This window comes from Macrotis lagotis, chromosome 1 (genome assembly GCF_037893015.1).
Source record: "Macrotis lagotis isolate mMagLag1 chromosome 1, bilby.v1.9.chrom.fasta, whole genome shotgun sequence".
In the NCBI taxonomy this organism is placed as follows: domain Eukaryota; kingdom Metazoa; phylum Chordata; class Mammalia; order Peramelemorphia; family Peramelidae; genus Macrotis; species Macrotis lagotis.
In genome coordinates this window covers 845,126,032-845,152,695 of record NC_133658.1, presented here as the reverse complement: position 1 = coordinate 845,152,695, position 26,664 = coordinate 845,126,032, and the positions used below count along the sequence as shown (strand labels likewise).

General features: G+C 36.2%; 1 protein-coding gene across 1 annotated transcript in view; it reads left to right on the top strand.

Moving 5' to 3' along the window:
* The window catches only part of LOC141508065 (CUB and sushi domain-containing protein 2), a 619,633-nt gene extending 593,362 nt beyond the window's left edge, over positions 1-26,271 (top strand). The window contains exons 63-69 of the mRNA XM_074216347.1: positions 701-766; positions 5,336-5,497; positions 6,382-6,494; positions 7,875-7,965; positions 12,716-12,854; positions 13,026-13,236; positions 23,816-26,271. Of these exons, the coding sequence (XP_074072448.1) occupies positions 701-766; positions 5,336-5,497; positions 6,382-6,494; positions 7,875-7,965; positions 12,716-12,854; positions 13,026-13,185 (731 nt within the window). The 3' untranslated portion in view covers positions 13,186-13,236; positions 23,816-26,271. The remainder of the gene's footprint in view (positions 1-700; positions 767-5,335; positions 5,498-6,381; positions 6,495-7,874; positions 7,966-12,715; positions 12,855-13,025; positions 13,237-23,815) is intronic.
* Positions 26,272-26,664: the final 393 nt, after the last annotated feature.

The following is a 26,664-nucleotide window of genomic DNA, read 5'->3' as shown; positions in this document are numbered from 1 at the left end:
AATTTGATCACTTCTAGAGACAGGACAAAATGAAAAGACTTCTGGGCATATGTTTGAGAGGAGTTAGATCCATTCTTGTTGCTGTAATATCTCCTCTTAAGAGGCACATAAAGAGACATCTGACTTTCCTATCAGTGGAGCATTTTCCCTAATTCTTCGTACGTTCAAAATGAGACCTTCCCAGTCTGGGTCAAAGAAGGCTGATAGAGAAGAGTATATAAACCTTTATACACTCATAGAAAGGAATGGTAAAATAGAAAAAAGTTGGATTTACATTTGTCAGAACTGGGTTTAACGTATTGATAAAGCACACATTGGCTTATATTATCATAAGTTGCAAATTATTTAATTATCTTCTGTTTCCTGATTTTGAAAACAGGAATAATTCTTACTTGTATAGACTTGAAAAAAGATGCCCACCTTCATCTTTATAGCTAGAAAGTGGTCATTTAACAAATTTTCTTATTTTAAACTGCAAATTAGAGATCACATACCCTGAGAAGAAGCATAGGCTAGAAATAGTAAATAAGTCAAAAAAGGATTTGGGGAGAAATTCTTAGATAATGGGACTCTAGCATGTTAATTAATAACTGAGGGTAATTGTGGAATATTCCTATATATGATGATAATGTTTTATGTCTGAAGAGAACACACAATGACTAAAACCAAGTCATGATGCTCTCCTGATTTTCTTGTTCAGCGGAAGTTCGGCCCAGCGGAAGGCCCATTAGCACTCCCCGGGAGCCACCCATTACTAAAGCTTCAGGTATGTATTACCTATAACCATAGCAATATCAAATACAATTCAAAAATTTTAATGACCATTAGTTGAAAATAATTTTACTAAGTGGAGAAGTTTTATATAGAATTTTTAGTAGGAAACTAAAATTTATTCAAATTAAGCTAACTAGCTAACCAAAGAAGAACTGGAGAGTGCAGAATTCTAAATTGGTTTCCTTCAAATTCAATATCCATGAAGTCTCCTAAATATAGATGGAATTTGGATGGGACATTTATCTTTCTCAGACATCAAGGCCTTGCCTTCAATTCTCCTTTGAGAAACCTTACCTTAAAATATTCCTTTCCATCCCTTTTGAGTCCAACTGGCATCTTCTTCTCTGTTCAGATTATGCTTATCCTGGGAAAAATAACATTATAGTTGGACATGTATTTGAGTAGCTCAAAAGTGTCTGTGGACATTTGTATGTCCATGCAGCACATTATTTCCTGCTTCTGTTTTCCCATACTCAATCTTGCAATTTCTTAATCTAAAACTGACAGATGGATCCTATAAGCTAATGAAGGTGTTTGAACATATGCCTAGTGAGCTGGCAAACCCAGGGCTACTGTTTTAAGATTCAGTTTAACAATATTATTGAGCCTGTGGGTATACTCAGGCCTGTGTCAGTACTAAATAGGTCATCGTCTCTGTCCTCAAAAAGTTTATGACCTGATATGACTTATAAAATATTTATACATATAACACAAGACATGGACATAAATATAAAGCAGATTATGATAAGGGTAAAGGAAAGGCTCTACTGTGAGAAATATAAGGCAGGAAAGCTCACTTGCATCTGTAATTTTCATGGAATCCTTCGTGAAAGAGGTGACATTCACACTGGATCTTGAGGTAAAAGAAGAAGGATTGGGCTTAGTTGCAATTGGCTAGGAATAAGGAGCATATATGATGGGATGCAGACTGGAGAGGACAGGATAAGAATGAGGAACAGAGAGATCTAATTGAGGTGAAACATAAAGTACATGGAGCAAAGCTGAATGAAATCCGACTGGAAAGTTATGTTGGAGCCAGACTTTAGAAATGTATGGAGTTTATTCTGAAGGCAGTGGGGAGCCATTCAAGGTAATGATCAGAGGAGTGATGTAATCTGAATGATACACAAAGAAGATTACATAGACAGTACATAATAACAGTGCTATAGGAAATGAGGGGAGGAAGGAGAAAACTGCTGCTGTCAGTCAGACAAGTTAGGCTTAATAGACAGTGCAAAAAAAGAATCTGCAGTACAGATTATGGTTTCTGGTGTCTATACATACAGTCCCAGAATATGGAAAACAAGCAAAGAGAACTAGAGATCCCAACCTAGGGAGGCAAATTTGTCAAAATAGACATCATTGAAAATTAATGGGATGAGGACTCATGCTTGGAATTCAATCTGAAAAAATATATACTTCATTCAGAGACATGAGTTACCTAAAAACCAAGTAGAAATTTTTGTTGAGAAGGTTTATTTATCCATGGTACAGCATAGAAATGTGTTGAATAGCATTTGAAGAGATGTACAGAGATAGAAACAACATACTCTCCAGAAAAGGCTGTAGAAACCTTCACAAAAAAGAGGCAGAAGATGAATTTGGGAAGAGGAGGACATTAAAGATGATCATGATGGAATAATGCAGTGATGGAGGCTTCTAGAGTAGAGCAGCAAATAATTTCCTAACTTGCCTTAATGATTATTAATCCTTCAAAAGGTGAAGAAGCCAACAAGCAAGATGAGTTGCTGGAGTAGAAATAATGGCAGCCATAAAATCACTCCATCTTTGAATTCATGACAAGGAGAGGAAAGTCAGGCATAAACTGGCATGTATACTAGATTGTAGGAGAATAGATTTCAAAGGGTTCATAAAAAGGCTAAATAGGGTCACATGATCTAACTTCAAAAAATAGAAATCAGCCCAGGAAATATAGGATGCATTCAAGAATAATCTTAGGGGGGAAAAAATCTAAAACAAAAACCCCAGCATTTCACTGAGGAAGAAAAGGGGGTATTATTTAGAGACCAAGAAGATGCTAGAGAAACTATTAGCTAATTCACATTTTTAAAATGCATGTAACAGTACATGAAAGCCAAAACAGATTATTATGGATGAACAGAAATGTGTTCAGTAAGGGTGAGAGAGTTCAAATTAATCTGAGGACAAGAATGACAAGAAAGTTGGAGTTTTTTAAGCTAAGAGAAGAAAAGGATAACTGACAAAAATCAAGGGCTACTTCTTAATGCTTATTTCTATTGTTTCTGCTGTAATCCTTGGACTAAAAAAAAACAAACTAGGCTAATGAGAAGTTTCTAAGATAAGTAAGGAAAGACTGGGAGTACATAGAAAGAATAATGATTTGAGAAGATCTTGTCCATAGGTCCAATGGAGTACATGTTAGAGAGCTGAAAAAAAAAACTTCACAGATCTGATTTTAGTGCCTTATCAGTGGAACATTTGAAACAGTATGGCAAACTTAGGGGAACTAGAACAGGAGTGAATAAATATAAAAATTATTCAGATTTTCAGAAAATAAAGGAAATAGAATCTATAAATTAAAGGTCAATGAGCTTGACTAGAGAATTTGTTCCATCAAAAATGGGTCATGTCAGACGATTTTAATTTCTTTTAGTGTTGTGATTTTTAGATTTGTAGATGAAGGGAATGTTATAGAAATCATTTACCTGGTTTTTAGCAAAACATTTGACAAAATCCCTAATTCCAGATGCAGGAATTTAAAAATTCATTGTCAGCATGACAGGAAGTCTCCAATGGAATTTCTCAAGATATCTGTTTTTTAAATTTTTTTAAATGAGTAATTTAGATAAAGAGATAATGATACCCTTAAAATTTGTAAATGACATGAAACTGGGAGGGAAAGCAAACACACAGGGTCATAGGATCCAAAGAGTTCTTGAAATACTAGAATATTGGACCAAATCTAAGAAGATAAAATTCTATATTTAAGTTAAAAAGTCAAGCTGGAATAGTCTTGTTGGACAACAATTAGTGTAAAAAAAGTTCTTTGGGGACAGGAAATTTTGGAACTTCAGTATTAGCCAGTAATAGGATACACTAGCCTAATTAAGGAAATATATCTAATCTTAGCTACAATGAGGCATAGAATGCAAGTTTAGGGGGATAGTTTAACTGCTTTGTCTTCATGTTCAATTCTGGGTACTATATTTTAGGGAAATTATTGATAAGCTAGAGAATATACAGATGAAGGCATCTAGGATGATTAAAGACCTTGAGTTTTTATCTTGATTGCAGTAACTAGAGATATTTAAGTCAGGGAAGAGAAGATTAAGGGAGTGCATAATAATTGCCATATCCCTGTATTTGAAGGACTGGCATATGTAAAAGAAGTTAGATTTATTCTGGTTCTATCAAAAGAGAAGAGCTAAAAACAATCAGTTAAAATTAAAGAAAGGCAAATTTAAACCTGATTTTTTTTTGGGGGGGGGGGTACTTTTCCAAAAAAAAAAAACAGTTGTCCAAAAATGAAATGGATTTTCTTGGAATTTAAGGGTCTGGGTCACCACTTCTCATGAGTATTACTAAGGAAATTCTTGTTTAGGGATGGTGAATGAGATAGGCTCTGAAGTTTCCTCCATGACTAGGATCCCTGAGAGCAATGTGAGCTTTAGCAGTTCCTAAAGACTTTACAAAGGAAGAAAAAAAGAAGCAAATTGAGAAAAAAAAATGTTTTCTTTTCCCCCTTCAACAAACATCGAAGAACATAGGACTAAATACTAGAGGAGTCAGAATTTTATTAAAAGATACTTTCTCTCCTAATGGAATTTGAAGCTTAAGAGAATATGAATTAGTTCATATTGTGTGGCCTTTCTGCTCACATCCAAGCACACTGAATTTAGATCTGGGTTCAAATCTTGCCTGCACCATTTTTATTCCCTGTATTACTTTGAGCAGGTCACTCTTTGGGTCTTTTTCCTCTTTCAAATCTATTTTCTGTGCTCCCATAATCCTCTTCCTCACATCTGTTCCCTGCCACTTACTCCATATACTGCTAGGAATCTATCCTATTTGGGGCTGCCACTGAGAAATTGGCAATTCCGAGTGCTTTTTAAATCACTCAGATGCTTTTAAATCACTAAGCTATGACAACAAATGCACGAAGTGCTGAGTAGATATGAATAATGTTATGGTTACGAGATCCCTGCCACAGCATTTTTCCAGGAAGGCTGCCCCATTATGAGGGACATAATTTGCCTGGAATATAAAACCAGCAACATCCACAACAGCACTTCTTTTTTCTTTTTCAAAGACCATTCACATCAATTATGTTAAAATGACAAGATTAATGCCATCTTTTTATCTCTCCCCACCAAGCTCCAAATGTCAAAGGAATGAGGAACCTCTTTCTGTTGCCCCTTTGATGTACCCAGACCCGGAAGACAGTTGTTTTCCCCACAATAAAGAAAGTCCCAAACTAGTGTGTGCTGACTATATGGAGGGCGGGAGGGTAGACCTGAACCTACATTTCTTCTCTACACTATACAAACCTCTTATCTCTTCTCTTTACTGACACCTTTAGTTCCTGGAGATGTTTTTGCCAAGAACTCCCTGTGGAAAGGGTCCTATGAGTACAGGGGGAAAAGGCATCCAGCCATACTGAGGGTGATGGGCTTCCAGCCAGCCACGGGCAAGGTCAATGCCACTCTCATAGACCAAGATAGGGTTGAGCTACACATGTCAGGTAAGGAGGAGGTGGCCTTTGATGGAGTTGATGGGGGTGGGAGAATGGAGGTGAGAAATGAATGTCTAATTGGAGTTTTAGAATCAGGAACCAGAAAATGCCTGCCTTGGTCTCAGTAGTAATTCACATTAGACTGAAATACAGATATTCCAATGAGGAAAAGCTCAACTCCAGTCCTTTTTTTTACCTTTTTATTTTATTTATTTAAGACAATGGGGTTAAGTGACTAGTCCAAGGTCACATAGCTAGGCTATTAAGTGTCTGAGGCAGGTCCTCCTAACTCCAGGGCTCTATCTACCCCACCACCTAGATGCCCCATCAACTTCAGTCCTAATGTTTATTTTTCTGAATATGGTGAACATGCTTCTTATGGGGATGAGTATTTGTCAGTAGGGTAAGGGGTGTGTGTGTGTGTGTGTGTGTGTGGGTGTGTGTGTGTAGTGTTTGTGTGTATGTGTGTCTGTATATTTATATGTATATATATCAGCATGTCACTATAAAGTATACTGGTAAGGGGGAGTTCCAGCAATACAGGATCAACAAAGGTTTCATGCAGAGGGTAATTTTAGAGTCCTTTCTTGAAGGAAGTGAAGGATTCTCTGAGGAGAGGGTACAGGACAGAGAAGGCAAAAGGATGTAACAGGAGACAGTCTATGATTTGTCTAAAACATGTATAGTCACATCATGTATCTATACTTGCAAGCAAATGTTCATATTCTATTCAGATTCATTTCCATCCATATAAACACAATCATACATCTTGCACACCTATATTTGCACATAAACATCCTTGTACCATCATACTCAAGATTATAATCATACATTTGCACAGATTTCAAAATCTTTCATCTACTTAGATGGACCAATCTGTATTTTTTTTTCAGGTATTTACAAGAAAGAAGATTTCCATCTGCTCCTCCAGGTTTACCACATCCTGAGCCCTAAGGATGTGTCTGTGAGTCAGTTCAAGGATGACACTTGGGCTTTAGATGGCCATGTAAGTCCAGTACCATTGCTCCTACTTTCCCTTCACTCAACTTTTTTCCTTCGCCTATTTATCCCTTCTTCATTCATGTTTGTGATTCCCTTGACTTTCTCCTGGGAGAAAGAGGAAAAGAACTGCAAGAGGCAGCATGATAGCATTATTGGATCTCTGGACCAGGATACAGGAAGATCTGGCTTTGAATCTGACAAACCTAGAGTCTTATCTGACCCTAGGCAAGTCACTTCTCTCTGGGGCCTTCCATTTCCCCATCTGTAAAGTGAGAAAATTGGACATAAGGTCCCATAAGGTCCCTTTCATCTGAATCATTGAAAACCCACTGACTCCCAATCTCTAGAAACCAAAGTCCTACTGTAGAGTCCTCAGTAAGTCATTTCATTAATTGCCCTGCTAACCCTGCTAAGAGTTAGTAAATCTTTCCTGGACTCAGAACAGAAAATATATAGCATGGTTTATATATTATTTCATATAAAGATATTTTAAAAGGTAGGATGATCTGTGTGGCTAAAAAGATATGGCAGTGGAACAGTGTATCTGTAGACAAAATCACATTATACGAGATCTCTAAAAGACAGTTCCTGTTCAATCACTTAACCCTCCCTTTTGAGGCTTCTGACCAAGTCTTGAGGCACAATGTTCTGTTCCATATGCCAATAGCTCAAGCTGGGACAAAAGGAAGGCATCAGATACCATGGGGGCCTTCTTAACCTTAGCCTTCTTAAGTCTTCCTGACTCTATCTGTGCCACCTAGCTGGTCCTGATTATGTTAGTGTCTATGTAACCTGATGTCATGCTCTTCTTTGAGAACAAAGGACAGACAACAAGAAGGTGGTTAAGCTAACTGACCTGCAGTCGGGAAGATTCAATCCTGGCCTCAGCCACTAAATGGTGACTCTGGGCAAGTCATTTTACCCTTTTTTTTATCTCAGTTTCCTCATCTATATAAGGAGCTAGAAAAAGAAATGGCATACCACCCCAGTATCTTTGCCATGAAAATTCAAAATGAGGTCATGAAGAATCAGATATGATTGAAACAACTGAACAATAAAAATTAGTGTCTTTTTTCTAATGTGTTTACCAAATCCATGTGACTACATTTAGATCTCCACTTCTATCTGTGCCCATAGGCGTGTCTATATCTTTCTCTGTCTCTCTTCTCATATTTATGGAAACTCATATGGACTATGGACGCCAGTGTCTGTGCATTTGTGTATGTTTGTATAGTTATTTAAATTTTAAGAATGAGTGAGATTGTATGGATTTGTGTGTAAGTAAATAAGCAAGCATTTCTGACCATTTGTCTTTTCTTTTTTATCTCCTCCTCTTCCTCCCCTTCCCCCACCCCCTCTTCCCTTTGCCTCTTCAATGTTGTAGGTCTCTTCAGAGTCTTCAGGAGGTGGCACCTTTGTGTACCAAGGCTTTGTCCGAGGCCAGGACTTTGGACATTTTGGCCTTCAGAGAATTGGTAAAGTTTGTTTAAGGAATATGTGACCACACTTGAGCATAGATCAGTGAAGGAGTAAATTGTATGTTCCTGTGTCGATGATTCTCTCACAAGAACAACATTTATCTCCAAATCTCACTAATTAGGCTTGCAATGCATGCTGTGAGTGACAGGAGGAACTTCTTTGTCATTTAACTCTGTTATGGCCTGATAAAATATTCATGGAAGTACTTGTAGAAAGAGAACTGAACCAGGAAGAAGAAACCCTGCGGTTAATTCAGTTTAATAACTATTTATTAAATACATACTATACAAAGAACACTATACTTATTCCTTGAGGATTTACAAAATTTTGGTACTTGTCCTTGTGGAAACCATAGCCTTACTAGAGGATATCACACGTGAATATTATAAATAATAATAATAACAATAACAATAATTATAATTATAATAATTGCTTATATGGCACTTTAAGATTTTTAAGTTATTTCATTTGAGCCTCACAGCCCAACCTGGGAGATAAGAACTGTTATTTTCCCTGTTTTACAGATAAGAATACTAAGACTGAGAAAGGTTGTGATAGTCACGTAGCATTCAAACTTAGGGTTTCTTGACTCCAAGTTCAGCACTGTTCATTGGGACAGCAGTTGACTCATATCAGAATAATCAAGTGATATGTGAAGTCCAGCAGAGTGTGGACCTTACTGACTTGAAGCTGAGGGAAAGCTTCATGGAAAGCTCATTGACCAGAAAGCAGGATTTATTGGATGGGTAGGAATAAAGGAAGTGAAGCTGTGTCATATGGAACAAATAAGGAGCATTAGACAGGAAGATGCTCAGCACAGGTTAACTGGAACATGGAATCTATGGAAGGGAGTGATCTGAGTTAAGACTGGAAAGATTGAGTGGAAGGGAGGGGGATTTGTAGGGTTATGGAAAGTGTTGAATGCAAAGCCAGGAAACTGGAACTTGATTCTTTCTTTATTTTTCCTATAGTATAGGATGTACTTCAGCTCAGTACTTCACATATTACATTTTACTGTCTCCCCATCATCTCTAGGATCCAGTCTATAGTTCTCTGTTTGGAAAAAAAAAAACCTTTATCCCTTGGTCCCCATGTCCTTTCTGTACTTGTGACACAGAATTCCCCTTCACTCCAGGTGGAGCAATGACTAGATTGCTGAGCTAGGAGAGAGGAACACCTTAGCTTCATCTATATATCACAGGGTTGTTGTGACAAGCAAATATGATCATTCATGTCAAGCATTTGACAGACTTTAAAACTCTATAAATCTGAGCTGCTCTTATTATTCAGCTAAACTGAACTGATTATTGTTCTTCATCCACAGCACTGCATCTCCCAAATTCATGCCTGTGCTCCGGTTGGTCCCTCCTCCTCCTCCTCCTCCTTCTTCACCTCAGACTTGTAAAATCCCTGGGTTCTTTAAAAGCTCAATTGTTATAGATTTTTATATAAAGCCTCTTTTAAAAATTTAATATTTTTTCCAGTTATATGTAAAAATAATTTTAACATTCTTTTTTGTTCAAATTTTGAGTTCTAAAGTCTCCCTCCTTCCCTTCCCATTGAGAAGTCATACAATTTGACATAGGTTATAAAGATATAATCATGCAAAATATATTTCTTTATAAAGTCTTTCTTGATCTTTTTAGTTTCTACTTCCTTGACCCCAGAACTACCCTGTACCCATTTTGAATAAGCTTCCTTCCATTTCTCACACCCACCTCTATGTATATAAATACAATGCATGTGTGTGTGTGTGTGTGTGTGTGTGTGTGTGTGTATAGGCCACGACAAAGAAGTTTCTCCTGTCACTCAAAGACACATATACAGTGTCTCCAACTAAAATGTAAGCTCTTCAAGAACAAGGATTAATTTTGTTTCCTTTTGTCCTCAGTGCTATCATATAAGATATGCTAGTTGATTAATCAGTGGATATTCAACAGGCAGTAAGGACTCATTGTATGTTTTGGGTGTGTGTGTGTGTGTGTGTGTGTGTGTGTGTGTGTGTTTTGCAAAAGAATGCTATGATCAGAACTATGAATGAGTTGGATTAACCCAGAAATAGTGTGAAGAATGGAGATAGAAAGAAGTGTTAGGAGGCAATTGCAGTCATTCAGCTGAGTGGAAATGAAAGTCTACGTTTAGGGAGTAGCAATGACAGACAGCATGACATAATAGATAGAGTATTGGACATGAAACCAGAATATTTGTATTTGCTTACATCTTAGCTGCGATACTCACTGTGTTACTTAACCTCCCTAAACCTCACTTTCTTTACCATAAAATATATAATAGCACCTTAAGTGCATAAGTGTGTAACGTAAGTGGTGAGTAGACATATGTGTGAGATGTTGAGGAGTTAAAATTAACTATACTTAGTAAGTGATTTGATTATATGGGACAAGGAAGACTGAGGAATAGAACATATGTCATAGGCAGGAAACCTAAGTCACTCAAAGGTTGATGGTCAACAGAAATGTGGTAGTAAGGAAGAGGGAGAGATAGGTTTAAGGGAAAATATTAAGAGTTCTTCTTTGGATATATGTTTAGACAATATTTGAGATTCCTATGGGATATTTAATTCTAAATATCTGGAAGGCATAAAAAAAAGATTAAATGACCAGTAACCAAATTTGTTGTGATGGGGATTTTTTTTTCATATACTGTTCCTTTCCTTTGGATATTCAAACTGTTGACCATGGCTTCTATGATTTCTGAGCTAGAAGGGACCTAGAAGATAGTATGTTTTCATAATCTTCTGTATTAAAATGACAGTTGACTAAGTGAATCATACTGGAAAAAGTATAGATTGGAGAGAAAGCTGATGTCAGAACCTCATGGGAAAACCAGCTTGATGAGTCAGCAAAGGATATCCCATAGTGTAAAATGCAAGAAGAGAACCAGGAGAGAGGGATCTGGGAAGTCTATGGAGGAGAAAGTCCAGAAAGAGGGACTCTCGACAATGGCACATGTTTTAAAAAAATCAAGAAGGCTGATGATTGAAATAAATCCAATTTATTTGGTAATTAGTAGGTCATTGGTGACCTTTTAGAGAGCAGTTTTGAGTTGAATATTAAGCTAAAATGAGGAAATTGGACTAGATGATTTCTAATATCCCTTCTAGCTATTACCACAATCAAGGAGAGGAGGTGATGAAAGATAGTACAAATATAGCCATCAGCATTTCCTATACTATTAACTTATAAAAACAAAGATGTACCAATTATCTGGTCTGATTGGTTCCTAAATTGGTCCTTATTATATAAGTATAGTGCCAGATTTATTGTCAGAGAAGAAAGTGAGAGGGCTTCTTAGCTGCAGAACAGTGAAACTTTCCTCCTATATCAATTTTTATGTCTTCCTATGTTGAATTCATTAGTGTTCTGGTAAATGATTAGCAATCAGTTCTTCAGGGGGAAAACTGTGTACACAATATTCTTTTAAATTTAGTCTTCATTTTCTCCAGGGCTTTCTTAAGTCTAAATAATCAGCCAGACAGTAAATCAAATTCTGATTTCCATGATTTCAATGTTCACACTGACAACAGTATGCTCTCACAATCTAGTTTGAATTGGCTCCAGCTCCCTACTTTGTGTCTCCCTGGGAGAGGTCTCACTCATACCTTGGGCTTGTATTATGAAGGTACCTGAGGTCTTAAGCAAAAAAATTCACCAAAGGCTGGGAAATTTTGACTGTGTCACAAGGTCTGCTATAGATGCATAGTCTATAACTTCTGGGCCTTATTCTCTCCCAGGAAGGGTGTGTGTGTGTGTGTGTGTGTGATTGTAGGAGTCTTCATTCAAGTGTGACTTCGGTCTGATTACATATATATCTACCCCAAGCTGTTTACTGGAGAAGTAAAGCCTAAAGCCAAAAAGCTTGATTTAGAAGAGAACTGAAAGGGCTTTTAGGCAAACCTTAACCTGAAACCTGAAGACAATGGGTACAACCCTGAGCTGTAGTATCTCTGTTTGAGACTTCTGCTGGTAGGCCATGCTCATCTCTTCTAGGGCTCTCAGTGCTCCACTCTGCTGTGGAGCACTCTTCCTTATGTATCTGTATCTTCCCATAGAACATAAGCTGTCCAAGGATAGCAGCTTTCTTATTTTTGCCTTTATATTCCCCCAGTACCTACTACAATGCTGTGTGCATGGTAGGTTTTCCATGTTTATTGAAGTGAATTGCCATTGTCCCTCACCATTCCCAGACTGGATCTGACTATTCAGATGAAGGCTATCCAGGATAGAATTGTGAGGACAATTCCCAACTAAGGGAATGAATTTAAATCTGCTTATATGTTCTGGAATGGGGGGAAGGGAGAGGAAAGAGGGAATGTGGTTGGGTATATATCTTGTGTCATCAGAATAACCTAGTAAGTCCCTAGACCTAGGGAGGGACACCCTAATAAAGGAGAAAATCAAATTTTCTCTTTCATTATTTTGTTCAGGACTGGAAAAATAAAGCCCTTTTTCAAAAGAGAGCTAGGGACCAATAATTTTGTTGATTGTAGTATGCTCCCTTAGCTTAGATTTGTGAGGTCCCCTAACTCTGAAGGATACCTCTTCAGAGTTTTTCTGTTGCCATGATCAGGAAAGTAGGTAATTATCCAAGGACTTGAACTTTCTCAGAACACAAACCAGTTCTTTCCTGATACCAGGTACCTGAATAATTTTTCTAGCAACTCTATCCCAGGTTAAATAATTAAACACACTGACAGTGTGACTGTGACTTTGGGTTTGACCATTTCAGACCTCAGCCGGCTTGAAACAGACCCCGAGTCCATCGGCCGTCACTTGGCTTCCAACAGCAGTTCAGTGGCCGCTGCTATCCTCGTGCCTTTCATAGGTCTCATCATCGCAGGCTTCGTGCTCTATCTCTATAAACACAGGTATGAGGGTTGGGGAAAGATAAAGCTGGTGATCTGGGACTAGTCCTACACCTGCCAGCCAGATCTCAGACACATTAGTCTGAACAGTGGTATGGTTCTTTAGGCAGGTGATCTGACTCTGTCCTTTTGCTTCTCTGTCCCTGTCCTCCACCTGTCTTATTTTCCCTACAGGCGGCGACCCAAAGTCCCATTTAATGGCTATGCTGGCCATGAGAACACCAATGTCCGGGCCACCTTTGAAAACCCTATGTACGACCGCAACCTCCAGCCCACAGACATCATGGCTCCTGAGGCAGAGTTCACGGTCAGCACAGTGTGCACAGCTGTATAGCAGGCACTGTGCTGCTGCTTGAGCCAAGGAGAGCGCCGTCTGCGGCAGCTGGTGAGGGGGCATTGGGGAAGGAGGAGAATTCTGAACCCACCTCAGAAGATTTAAGTTCCTTCTCACACACATATACATACTTATAAATAATTTTATGTGGACAATACCTCCCATCCAGAGGTACAGAACATATGTACAGATGTATACAATTTATTTTTATTCTAAATATAGCACTTTTTAATTATTTCTATACACTACTTCTAGATCTTGTACACTTTGTTAGCTGTCCTTCCCAACTTTATGAAATCTACAAATACTGTAAACATAACACCTATGTCTTAATCCACACTGTTGATAAAAAAAATATTTCAGAACAGATACTTGAGGTTGTCTAGTGGAAACCCCCAACATGAGGCTGACATTTACTAATGACTACTCTATGGTTCTAGACATCTAACCACTATTTATTTTTTATGTTTGTTCCTTCATCTTGTTCACAAGGATATGATAAGAGATTCAGGAAATGTTGATGTTTTCTCATTTCTTTTCTCCTAAAGTCAGACATCAACTTCAGCCTTGAGTAGGACACAGACCCTTTCTATATCTGGCCCATAATTGCAAGCACATTGTTTTAATTGTAGAACAAATTAAATACTTAATTAGAAAATTAATAATCAGTTCTTTTTGCTAGGGTCAAGTCTGTTGTGCCTCATATCCTTTCTCTTTTAACTTTCTTAAAAACTTGTTTTCTCGTTGTTTTTTTGTTTGTTTTTTTGTTTTTTATTTTTTCATCTTGGATTTATCCACAAATTATAAGGGAAAACCTGGGACTCGTTAAATTCACCATGCTCAAGGCAAACAGATCCTCTCAGGATTTTTCTTTTCAATTTTCTGTGACCTATCTTTTTGTCGGCAAAAACCCTATAGCATTTTCAAAATGTGGAATATTTCTCCCTGTCTCCCAAACCTATATGCCTCTCTTTGTTTGCTTTTTTAGTTCCAAGTAATCCTGATCATAATCAAAGATGGGGGGAATACACTATTGATGTTCTGCCTTCTTAGACAACCTAGACTATCATTATTCCTTATTATGATGATACTAAAACTATTTGAAACCGACAATCTCGTTGGTTCCTATGTTTTTTTCTTTTCTGATTTAGATATCTCATTTCCTTTACTTGCCCTCATCAAGCATAGTTTTCAACTTCCTCATCATCAAACTTATCTTCTGTGTTGTAGCTAAAATGTTAAAATATTACAGTCTGAATGTTGCAGAAAAGAGCAGGAGCAGACTGTTCTGTCACTTGTTATACATGCTCTGCCTCTTTTAATGTGATTTTCCAAAGGCAAAAATATTTGGTGTGATATGCTGCATTGTATATACAAGTCTGCAGAAACATTTAAAAATTAATTATTGTTAAAAATTAATTAATTTATTATTCAAAATCCAAATGTTTCTGATTTATAGAATGAAATGTCCAAATCAACAGTGTTCCTTCATGCTCTCAGACAAAATAACTTTAAATAAAATTTATAAGCATTTCAAACAAAGAAAATGTTATAGTAACATAGTTACACAGGTTAGGGTTAATGTTTTATTTATTTTAATAGAACAATAATTATTGAATGTTTTGGGGGAAACAACCTTGCAGAATCATTTTCTTAAAACCACTCAATTTCTCTGACCTTTCCTCTCAAAGAGTTTCCCTTGACTGACTACTGGTATCTCAAACTAATCAAAGAGACTTCCTCTGTTTTGATCAAATATCTTAATCCCATAGGAAATAAGGGAAAGGAAGGATACTAGATCATAGAATCTTAACTCTAATCCTGGTGATCTTAACTACACTTGAGATAATTCTCATTCTAAATTTGGTTGTTGTTATATGGCATAGTGCTTGGAATATCAGACTTCAAGTCAAGAGGATATATCTTCATGAGTTCAAATAGGACCTCAGAGAGTAGTTGTGTTACCCTGGGCAAGTCACTTAATCCTGCTTGCCTCAGTTCATCTGTAAAGTGAGTTTAGGAAGGGAAAGGACAAGAAAATCCCAAATGGGATCACAAAGAGTCAGATAGAAATGAAAAAATGACTGAAGGATTAGAAAAACTATTTTTGAGATCATTATGTAAATTAATTAAGTATTGTTAGAGTTTCTTTCCTTTAGTTAAGTCTAGAAAAAACTTTAGGGTTTTATATTGAGAGTTTAGATATGCTGCAAAAACCTGTCATTTGACTGCCATGTTATATTGCTGACAGATGTTGAGCTTGCAGTCTACTATGACCCTCAGATTTTTTCCTTGTGATCTACTATCTATATTTATACCACCTTATAACTCTCAGTTGATATTTTTTTACTCAAAGTATAGGACTTGTATTTACTCCTATTAAATTTTACTTTGTTATAACAGTTTTTGATTAGAACATCCTAGACTATCACAATTCTTTTGAATCCTAGTTCTGTTAGTCTATGACTTTCTTTAAGTAATGAATAAAAATACTGAAAACCAGGTGAAAGACAGATGCTCTATGAGAAACATCTTTCCAATCTTCTTAATTCCTTAAAAATTAATAACAACTGTTATTGTGTGCTTGTTAGTACCTTATAATAGATTCCCTCCAAGTTAGGGAGCTTGAACTCATCACGGGCAGCTAGGCGGTCTTTTACTAACTCTTCACTTTTCTTGGGTTGCAATTACCATTGAATCATTTTGTTTTATTCAGATCAGTCTTAAGATCCCTGCCCCTCAGCAAGTATTTATTAGTTGTTTACTATGCTAAATGCTAGAGACATGAAGAAAATGCAAAAATAGCACTATCCTTATCATCATCCTCTCTTCTGGTAAGGAATTGACTCCTTAGGAGAACTGATGGGAATAAGAAAGGAGAGAATTCTAGGCCTGAGGATTAGCCATTCTGAAAGTACACAGGTAGAAGGGAGATAGAGAGAAGCTGAACAATAGTGTACACAGAAGGCTAGACATGCAATAGTCACAAGTATTTGTATAATACTTTAAGTTCTGCAAAACATTTTACATACATTATTTCATGTGATCCTTGTAACAGGTCTATGAGTTAGATGTTGATATTATCCCTATTTCACAGTTGAAGAAACTGAGTCTGAGTGAGGATCAAAGAGACTTGCTCAGTCATAGAACTGGAAAGTATCTGAAGCAGGATTTGAACTTTAACCCCAGCACTCCACTGTACCTGCATGTGTAAGAAGATTGGAAAGAAAAAAGGAAACCTGTTGTAAAGAACTTTATATGCTAAATAGGAGTTTTTATTTGATCCTAGAGGTAACATGAAGCCCCTATAATTTATTGAGTAGGGAGGTGACATGGTTCAACCTACATTTTAGGAAAGAATGTATAGGAAGCCCAGTGAAATGAGACCAGGAAACCAATGAGTAGATCTGATGCAGCAATTTAGGACAGAGCTGATCAGGGCCAGAAATAGCATGTGAACTGTATAAGTGAAAACTAATGTAGAAAAAGAAATGGTATATTTAGCCTGTATAGATGGACTGAGAAGTAAAAAAAAAAACAAAACTACAGAAGGAATCTAAGGTTGCAAACCTGAATGATGTCAAGGATAATGGAGCCCTCAATGATTGGGGTGGGGGGGCTTGGAAGAGAGTGGGACTTGGGAGAAACTAAATTAGTTCTGTTTTGGACATGCTGAGTTTGATATGCCTACAAATCATCAATAATAAATGTTCATTAGGCAGTAGATGATTAGGACTGGAAAGGGATGTGGAAAGAGATGATGCAAAGAGATGATAATTGAGCTCATGAGGGCCTATGAGATCACCCATGAGAGAGTATAGAGAGAAAAGGGACCTCCAGCAGATCTTTGGGGGACATGGATAAAGATCTAGCTAAGGAAAGTGAAAAGGAACAATTAGATGCATAGAAGGAGAACCAAGAGAAAATAATATTACAAAAACCCAGAAGAAAGAAAATGTCAAGGCTGTAGAGCATCAGCAAAAATCAAAATTGAGCATTAGATTTGGCAATTGAGATCATAGATAAATTTGGAGAGGAGAGTAGTTTCAGCTGAATGATTCATAAATCAGATTGCAGAGTGTTTAGAAGATGACTTTTTTAGAGTTTAACTGAGTATGGTAAGAAAGATAGATATAATATGTTAGTTAGCAAGGATGATAGAACCAAGTTTGAATTTTTTAAGAATGAGTGAGATCTATTTGTAGGTAACAAGGAGGGAAGTGATAGGGACTGAAGATGAGAAATCTTACAGTGAGGGAAAGCTTCTGGAGAAGACAGGAGGGTATAAGATCTAAGGTACATGTGGAAGGGTTGGTCTTGGTAAGAAGGACCACTTCTTCATCAGAGACTGGAGTAAAGGAACCTATAAAAGTGGATGCATTTGACCAAAAAGCACTATTTAAATGTTTAGTATAATCATTAGAATGTCAGAAGCATTTGAGAGGAAGAAAAGACATAAAAAGGGAACTCCTAGTAAATGACCTCATTTTTTTTCAATGAAGTGTGAAGGTATGTCTTCAGCAAAGAGAATGATGAAAAGGTGAGCCATGGGTGGTTTGAGGATTAAAGAGATTTAGAATAGCCATGGTGGTGAAGAGGATAAAGAATCAATTAGTGGGGTGTAAGATTGCCTTGTTGCTATAAGTCACGGTTAAGATGAGACAAGATAAATTTCTAGTGGACACATGCTGCTGTTTCTTCCTGAGTGATTCAATCAGAGTGAAGGAGCCAAGTGGTGAAAATAATCCAGGGCTATGTATTTGGCAAAGTGTGATTGGTCATGGACAAAGACAGACTTAAGAGTATAGTATAGAATTGAACTATTTCCCTGGGGGGGGGGGGGCGGTGAAGATATGAAAAAGAAGAAAATGGAGCTAAGGCAGCAGGATTGATGGCCTGGGAATATTCTGAGTGGTGTTGTGATTAGAAGTCACATTGAGAATTAAAAATAAGAATGGGGTAGTAAGGCATAGAGAGAGATAGAATGATTAAAAGATTATCATCAGATATGGGAATTTCAAAATTCCTGATCAGCTAGAGAAAAAAGCAAAAAAAAATTATGCATTTCCAATTTCTTTATGTCTCCAGTTGTCATCCTATTAAACCAGTGAATTTATCTCTGCCATTTGGGGGGGGGGGGTTACCAAAATCTATATTTAAACTCCTTTTACCTTTAGTAATTTTTGCAAAATAAATTTAGGCTTTAGTTTTTCTGATGCTGTTCTTGAAGGACTATACCATTATCTTGGTTCATCATCACTTACCTGTTCTTGTTTCTTATACAGACTTCCTCAAAGAACTCCTTTTGGAGTCTTATCAGGTTCCTCAGACACCCTACTCTTTTAAATAGTAGGCAATTTTTATCATTATCTTTCTTCCTTTGATCTTTATGGTTCAAACATACCTTTCATCCATTATTTATTGGTTTCCATTTATCATGTAATGGCATTATCACTCCTTGCCATCATAGAATCCCTTTAACTACCATCAATGAATTTTATCACATGGAAACACAGCAATGGGCAGAACATCTACAATCAATTATATATGGAAAATCCTCATTATAAATGAACATAAAATTTCATGAAGTTTATTAATAGTAGCATAATGACAAGAAGTCTACAGTGATAAATGTATGCTTTTAAGTATACATTTTACATGGATCTTGTGAGGATAGAATTTGGTAAACAAAGCAATACAGAAACGTTTTGCATTTAGACTGTAAGATACAATAAGCAAGTTATAAATTGTTGTTGTTTGGTCATATTTTTCAGTTGTGTCTGATTCTTCATGATCCTTATTGAGACTTTACTGACAAAGATACTGAAGTGTTTGCCATTTCCTTTCCCAGCTCATTTCATGGTTGAGGATACTGAGGCAAACAGAGTTAAGTGATTTATTGTTGATCATACCATAAGTAAGTATCTGAGGCAGAATTTGAACCCAGGAAGAGGAGCCTTTCTCACTTCTGGAACTGTGCTGTCTAACTTTCCTAAATTGTAAATACAAAGCACATAAAATGAGTTTAGATAAAATGAATATCCTTATGACCTTGTGGATGAAGTAATGACTATTTGTTTTCAAGCATGATGAGATTAGAGACCAAGACCTGGACTTAAGACAAGGTGGAGAGAAAAAGGAAGCCTGAGGAAAGAGACTAATTGAAAAAAAAAAACCCAAAACTTTAAATTATATGTTGCAAATTTTCCTCCTCCATCTTGTAGTCAAAGAAGCAGCTTGAACTAGGATCCCAGATTTGTCCCATATAAGCTAAAACCCATTACCATTTTATATCCAGAGTGCATCTGGTCCTAGAGATGTTTTTTCTGAGGGAGTTCATTGATGGCTTCTTTAATTTCTTTTTTCAAAATGGAATTATTTAAATACTTTATTTCCTTTTCGGTTAATCTGGTCAATTTATATTTTTTGCAAATATTCAACCATTTTACTTAGATGTCAGATTTATTGACATATAATTGGGCAAAATAGCTTCAAATTACAGCTTTACTTTCTTCATTGGTGATGAATTCATCCTTTTCATTTTTGATATTGATAATTTGGTTTCCTTTTTTTAATCGAATTAACCAACATTTTATCTATTTTATTGGGTTTTTATAAAACCAGATATTAATTTTATTTATTAGTTCAATAGTTTTCTTACTTAAAATTTATTAATAGCTCCTTTGATTTTCATAATTTCTAATTTAGTTTTTAATTGAGTTTTTTTAAAGTGTTCTTTTTCTAGCTTTTTAAATTGCATAGCCAATTCATTGATCTCATCTTTCTTTATTTTATTCATGTAAGCATTTGGTAATATGAAATATCCCATAAAAACTGCTTTGGCTGCCTGCTATAAGTTTTGATTTGTTGTCTAATTACTATCGTTGTCTTGGATAAAATTACTGATTCTTTCTCTGATTTGTTTTTTGACCCACTCTTTCTTTAGGATTAGATTATTTAATTTCCAATTAATTTTTAATCCATCTAACAATGGATTTTATTACTTACAATTTTTATTGGATCATGATCTGAAAAAAAGTTGGATTTAACATTTCTGCCTTTCTGTATTTGACTGATGTTTTTGTGTCCTAATACATGATCAGTTTTGTGTATGTGCCATGTGTCACTGAGAAAAAGGTATATTCCTTTCTATCTCCGTTCAGTTTTCTCCAGAGGTCTAAATTTTCTAAAAATCTATTCACCATTTTAACTTCTTTTTTGTTTTTTGTAGTTAGCACTCCATAGTTCCCAAAGAGAGAACTTGAAGTCCCCCATTAGTATACTTTGCTCTCTATTTCTTCCTGTAACTTGACTTCTCTTCAAGAATTTGCATGCTATATATACAACTTGGTGCATATATGTTTAGTACTGTTATTATTTCATTGTATATGATACCTTTTAGCCAGATGTTGAGCTTCCTTATCTCTTTTCATTAGATCTACTTCAGATTTTGTTTTTATTGAGATCAGGATTGCTACCCCTGCTTTTTTTTTATATCAGCTGAATCATAATATATGCTGCTCCAGCCTTTTACCATTATTGTGCTTCAGATGTGTTTTTTTTTTGTAAACAGCCTACTGTAGGATTCTAGTTTTTAATTCACTTTGTTTTTAAGGGAGAGTTCATTCTTTTCACATTTATAGCTATGATTATTGTGTATTTCTCTCTATCCTATTTTCCCCCTTGTTTATACTTTTCTCTCTCCTTGTCTTCTCTCACCCTGTCCCTGTTCACTAGTGTTTTGCTTCTAACCACTACATTCCTCAATCTTCCCTCCCTTCTATTAGTCCACCTCCCTTTTTCCCCCGCTTTCCACCCCTCTCCTATAGTCTCTTTTACCAGTCCCTTCTTCCTTTTTCTTTCTCCTTTTCTTCTCCTACTTCCTTAAAGGTAAGATAAATGTTTACAGCTAACTGAATGTGTATGTTATTTCCTCTTTGAGCCGAATTTGATGAGACTAAGGTTCAATCATTGCTCAACCCCTTCCTCTACTGGGAATCTTTCACTTTATTGTAATAGATCTATTATACCTCTTAATGTGATATATTTTATCCTATTCTGCCTTTCCCTTTACTCTTTTCCCATACAATCCTTTTTTTCCCATCCCTTAATTTTTTTTTTATCATTATATCCAAGTCAATTCATACCATACCCTCTGTCTTTGGATATTCCTTCTAACTGCCCAAATAGAAATAATAAGAATTAAAAATATCTTCCCATAGGGATGTAAACAATTTAGTTTTATGGAATATATTTTTTCTTTACTTTTTCTATGCTTCTTTTGAGTCTTATATTTGATGATAGAATTTGCTAGGCCACACAGCTAGGTAATTATTAAGTGTCTGAGGCCAGATTTGAACTCAGGTACTCCTGACTCCAGGGCCAGTGCTCTATCCACTATGCCACCTAGCTGCTGCCAGTTTTACTTTCTTCCAGAATATTATATTCCATGCCATCTGATCCTTTAATGTAGAAGTTACTAAATCCCATATATTCCTGATTGTGGCTCCATAATATTTGAATTGTCTCTTTTTGGCTACTTGTATTTTCTCTTTAAACCTGATAATTTTAGAACTTGGCTACAGTATTCTCATTTTGGGAGGTCTCTTTTAGAAAGTGATCAATGAATTCCTTTCAATGAGTATTTTACCTTCTGATTCTAGGATATCAGGTCATTTTTCCTTGATAATTTCTTGAAAGATACTGTTCAGGCTTTTTGTTTTGTTTTGTTTTGCTCATGACTTTCAGGTAGTCCAATCATTCTTAACTTATCTCTCTTAAATATATTTCCAAGGTCAGGTGTCTTTCCAACAAAGTATTTTACATTTTATTTTCTGTTTTTTTCCATTCTTTTGATTTTGATTGCTTCTGTGTCATGTTTCATAGTGTCATCGACTTCTTCTTGCCCAGTTCTAATTTTTTTAAGAAATTATTTTTTCAGTCAACTTTTTTTACCTCCTTTACAATTTTTCCAATTCTGCTTTTTTTAAGAAGTTGTTTTTTTCCCCCAGAGGCTTTATTTATTTATTTTTCCATTTAGCCATTGTGCTTTTTAAGGAATTGTTTTCTTCAATCAATTTTTGTCTATCCTTTACCAAACTGTTGACTCTCTCTTGCATAAATCTCATTTCTTTTCCCAATTTTTCTTCTTCCTTTCTTACTTGAATTTTAAAATCCCTTTGAGTTCTTCCAAAAAAGATTTTTGGACTTGAAACAAATTCATATTCCCCTTTTAGGCTTCGCATATAGGAATTATGACATTGTTGTTCTTTTCTGAATTTATATTACAATCTTTCCTGTCATCGTAGTGACTTTCTATGGTCAGGGATCTTTTGGTCATTTTAAAATTCTATTTTGTCACTTTTAAAGTTGAGTTCTGTACTTGGGTTAAAGGAGGCACTCTATCAAGAAGTAAGGAGCCAGTCATTGGCATTCTGGGCTTGGACCTCAGGAACTGGGACCTAGGCAAACTTGTTGAGCTAGGATTCTGGGATTGACCATTTGCCTCATGCACGAGTACTGGTGGCCTCAAAGCTGGCCTGCTGAGTCATTGCTTGCTGAACCAAGACCATATGGCCTCAGCTGCTGATATGTTCTTTGGCTAAGCGTCTCCAGCTGACTTGCCTGACACCATCTCTCATTTACTCAAATGAGACATTTTTTCAGTGACTTTATTTATTTATTTTCTCCATTTAGTCATTGTGCTTTTTAATGAATTGTTTTCTTGAAATCCTTCCATGTTATCTCAAGCTGGAAAGTTGTTTTACTTCCTCTTTTTGTAGGTTCTTTCTCTCCAGAATCCATTTAGAGAGGACAATGGGGGAAATTTAGGCAACTTCTTGACTTTTCTACAGTATCTTGACTCCCTCCTACCCCAAAAAGGAATTTCTAATAAACTTTACACTCTGCCTCAGTGAAGGTCTGCATGTCTCATTTTTGCCCCCAATTCTCTCTGGAGTCAGAATACCTGGATTAAAATCTTAATATCCTAATCTTATTACACCACGAGCAATTCTCTTCCCCTTTTTAGTCCTCAGTTTATTCATATAAGGGGTTGGCTTCTATGATTACTAAATCCTCTTCCATCTTAAAATACATTATCCTATTCTTTTGAAATCCAGCTTACAATTTTTCTTCCACCACTTACTTCTGTCTTGCTTTTTCCCCACCAGCCCCCCAAGAATACCACCACACTCACTTTCTCCTTCAAGGATCAATAACCTGGATGATTGGCACTCTAAATCCATGGTTCTCCCAGGAAAATCCAATTGATCAGATTTTTTTATCTGTCTCTTACTGATATTTAAACATCACATATACACATAAATACACATACAGAGTTTTGGGGGGGGGGGAATCTCACAGTTTTCCTTGCATCTAGCTTAAGAAAATGACCTAAACATTGTGAATGAAATTTAATTTCTTTAGGCAAAAATTTTGAATTCCCTTTACTCTTTTTCTTAAATATCTTGTGGATTTGTGTTTTTCTCCTAAATGTGCAGGGGTTAAGATTGCAGTGAGGGTGAGGGCAAGGTAACCATGATTGAACATTGTATGTATAAAAGGAAAGTCTCTATTTACCAAAATTTATTTTTTGCTTCTTTTCTTTCTCCCTCACCCTTACCTATAGTTCTTCACAGGGCAGGACTTGAGCTAACAATGTGTGCAACATCACCATCATCTGTCTTGTCTTTATCTGCCACTGCTGTAGCTGGAATTGCAAGCCCTCCACCCCACCACCTTGGAGATCCAACCCATCAAACCCTGCATTTGGACCCATTTCTTGGAAAAGAAAGAGAGAGCAAAAGTCATGAACCCTTATGGAAAAAAAGAACAAAGCATTAGGTGCTTACACAAATATGCACACACAAACACACATACACACTCACCCCTCCAAATTTCAGGGTCTTGCAGAATTGACCAAAGGTGCTTAGAAATTGTCTTATATAGTAAAGGGAAGGGTTATATCAGTTTTATCTCACAGAGATACAGCCAGAAAAACAAGTACCAAAAGTTAGAAATATCCTACCACAGGTAACAGTATTTAACTCTTCCCCAGCCTAACCAAACACCCAGATATGGATATCTATCTGTCAAAATTTATGAGCAAAAGTCATCTATGTGCAAATGGGTTGACTAATCTATAAAATGGAAGTCAGGAGTCAATCAAGTGTGAAGATAACTCTGAGGGAGATTGAAAAATAATTGTCTTGTTTTGTTTGCACCAAGCCAATGAATTCACAATGTTATATTGAGCTATGATTAAGAACAGATAAAGTGAGCCAAGAAATACTAAAGCCAGAAATCGAGTTAAGAAGGAGGAATTTAGTAAAGGCTTACTAAGGAATGTTTATGGGAAAAATGTGGATAATTGTACAATAACTGTAAAAAGAGGATTGGTTTCAATCTGCACTGATAAATAGAAAACCCACATCGGTGAGATCACTGATTCATTGAATTTAAGGAGACATCGTGATTTTAACCATGGAATTGATTAGTATAATGAGAAGATTCAGAGAGAGAAGCATTTTGCTCACGAAGGCAAGAACAATAGGAAGACTCCTGGGCCCAGAAAGTAAAGAGGAGTCAGGGGACTAAGAGAACAAAGGAACAGATAATTCTGGTATACCAGGAGACTCCAAATTTGATCTGTTTAAACCCAGCAGAAGAACAAACTGAGAAACAAAACAATGTTAGGAACAATTGTAATACCTATGTTGTTGGGCAAAGTTTAAGCACGTGTGTATTTGGATCATGAATAGCATGGGTAACTCAGCCTAATGGGACTTTTTTTTTTTAACATAAAAGGATTACATAAAGAGCTTCTCAGTTTTTAAAACTAATTAATAGAGGTTTTGGAAAAAATTCTCACTGTTTTATCTATTTAACAGTGAAAGTAAAATTAACTGTAAATTGTCTTGAGCTCACTGTTTTATGACATTAAAAGATTTTTTTTTAATGCTAAGTTCATTACTTTAAAAGTCCTTAGCTGAACAGGTCCCTATTGCTAATTTTCTGATAGGTCAATTTTTGCTCAGAGACATAAGTGTGAATATGTGTGTTTGCATGTGTGTGTATGCCTACATGCACATAGTATTACCCTAAAGTTTACTTTCTGGCTAAAGTTGAGATTGAACACTATCCTTATCAGCAACCAGAATGGGTCATGTTAAAGCTTGAAATAGCAAGTAGAAATATGCAGCTTTTGTCATTTCTAAATTCTGTGTGTTTGAAGATTAGCCATTGTTCAATTCTTGTAGTGTGAATAAGGGTTGGGAAATGCCATTGATACCTCTCCAGGCCTTGTCAATGAGAGTCTCTTGGAAATCTCTAACATCAGGCTAATGTAGAGATTAACCAAAGCCAAGGGAAACTCTACATTGGCAGTAGGTACAACATCCATTAATGACAATGCACAGTAACTGGGTCATCACAGCAGCTCTAGGAATTAGACAAGAACAGTTCAGTCACACGTATACTTCTGCTTTTCTTCATTTTGAAGAAAATGCAGAAAGTTATTTGACTGCTGTACTGTTTCCTAATCCCCAACCCCTTCTCCCACTACATGCTTCTTTCCAAATAATCTCATGTCCTCCCCTCTCCCCTTTCCTATTTTTGGAATTTTCTTTCAAAACTGGGGGAAGGGTAGAGGGGAGAAATCATTCATTTGCAAATAGACAGCCAGAGTCTCCCTAGGTGACAAGAAAAACTTAGGGGATTTTTTTGTGACTGTCTCATCACCACCCAAGCTCACTACTTGCACACCTCCAGCCCATGGAAAAAAAATTTAAAAAAGGAAAAAGAAAAAAAAAAGAAACTCTTTTGTACAGAGATATATTTTTATGAAACAAAGTTTGTACAGTTGAAAAATAAGAAACAATGTAAATTTTTTTCATTATTGTAGGTAAAAGTAGTGGAACTCTTTTTTGTAAATGTAATAAAATGTATAAATATGGTTTACAGAAAATAACCGGCATTGTAAATATGTAATCTATACACCCTCTTGGCTTGTCTGAAGTATATATGTGTTAATTTATCTGTCTCTGTATATGAGGCTTTCCCCTTCCTGGTGTCCTGGCATATGGTATTTCCCTGAATTTGAAAGCTATTTTAAATTTTTTGAATTCAAATAAAATATAAATTTTTGCATTCTGTGTCTTTTTCTGTTAGGGTGGGATATTAGGAGGTGATGGTGGTCAGATTAATAGAGAAGTGAGAATGAGTCTCATTTAATTCTGATGCCACTTTATCTCTCAGTCATTCCTAATCTGTGGATAATCTGTGGATAACAGGTCTCAACAAGTAAACACATTATATACTAAAGATGTGACACTTTCTCATTTCCTTTTCTCCATCTTTACCTCATTGTGGCTAATGGCAAAGCTTGATTTTTGGACTTGAAGAAGTTGGATGCTTACTGGTCTAGAAGAAATTAATAAATAGTTCATCATTTATCCAAAATCAATAAAAATAGCGTAG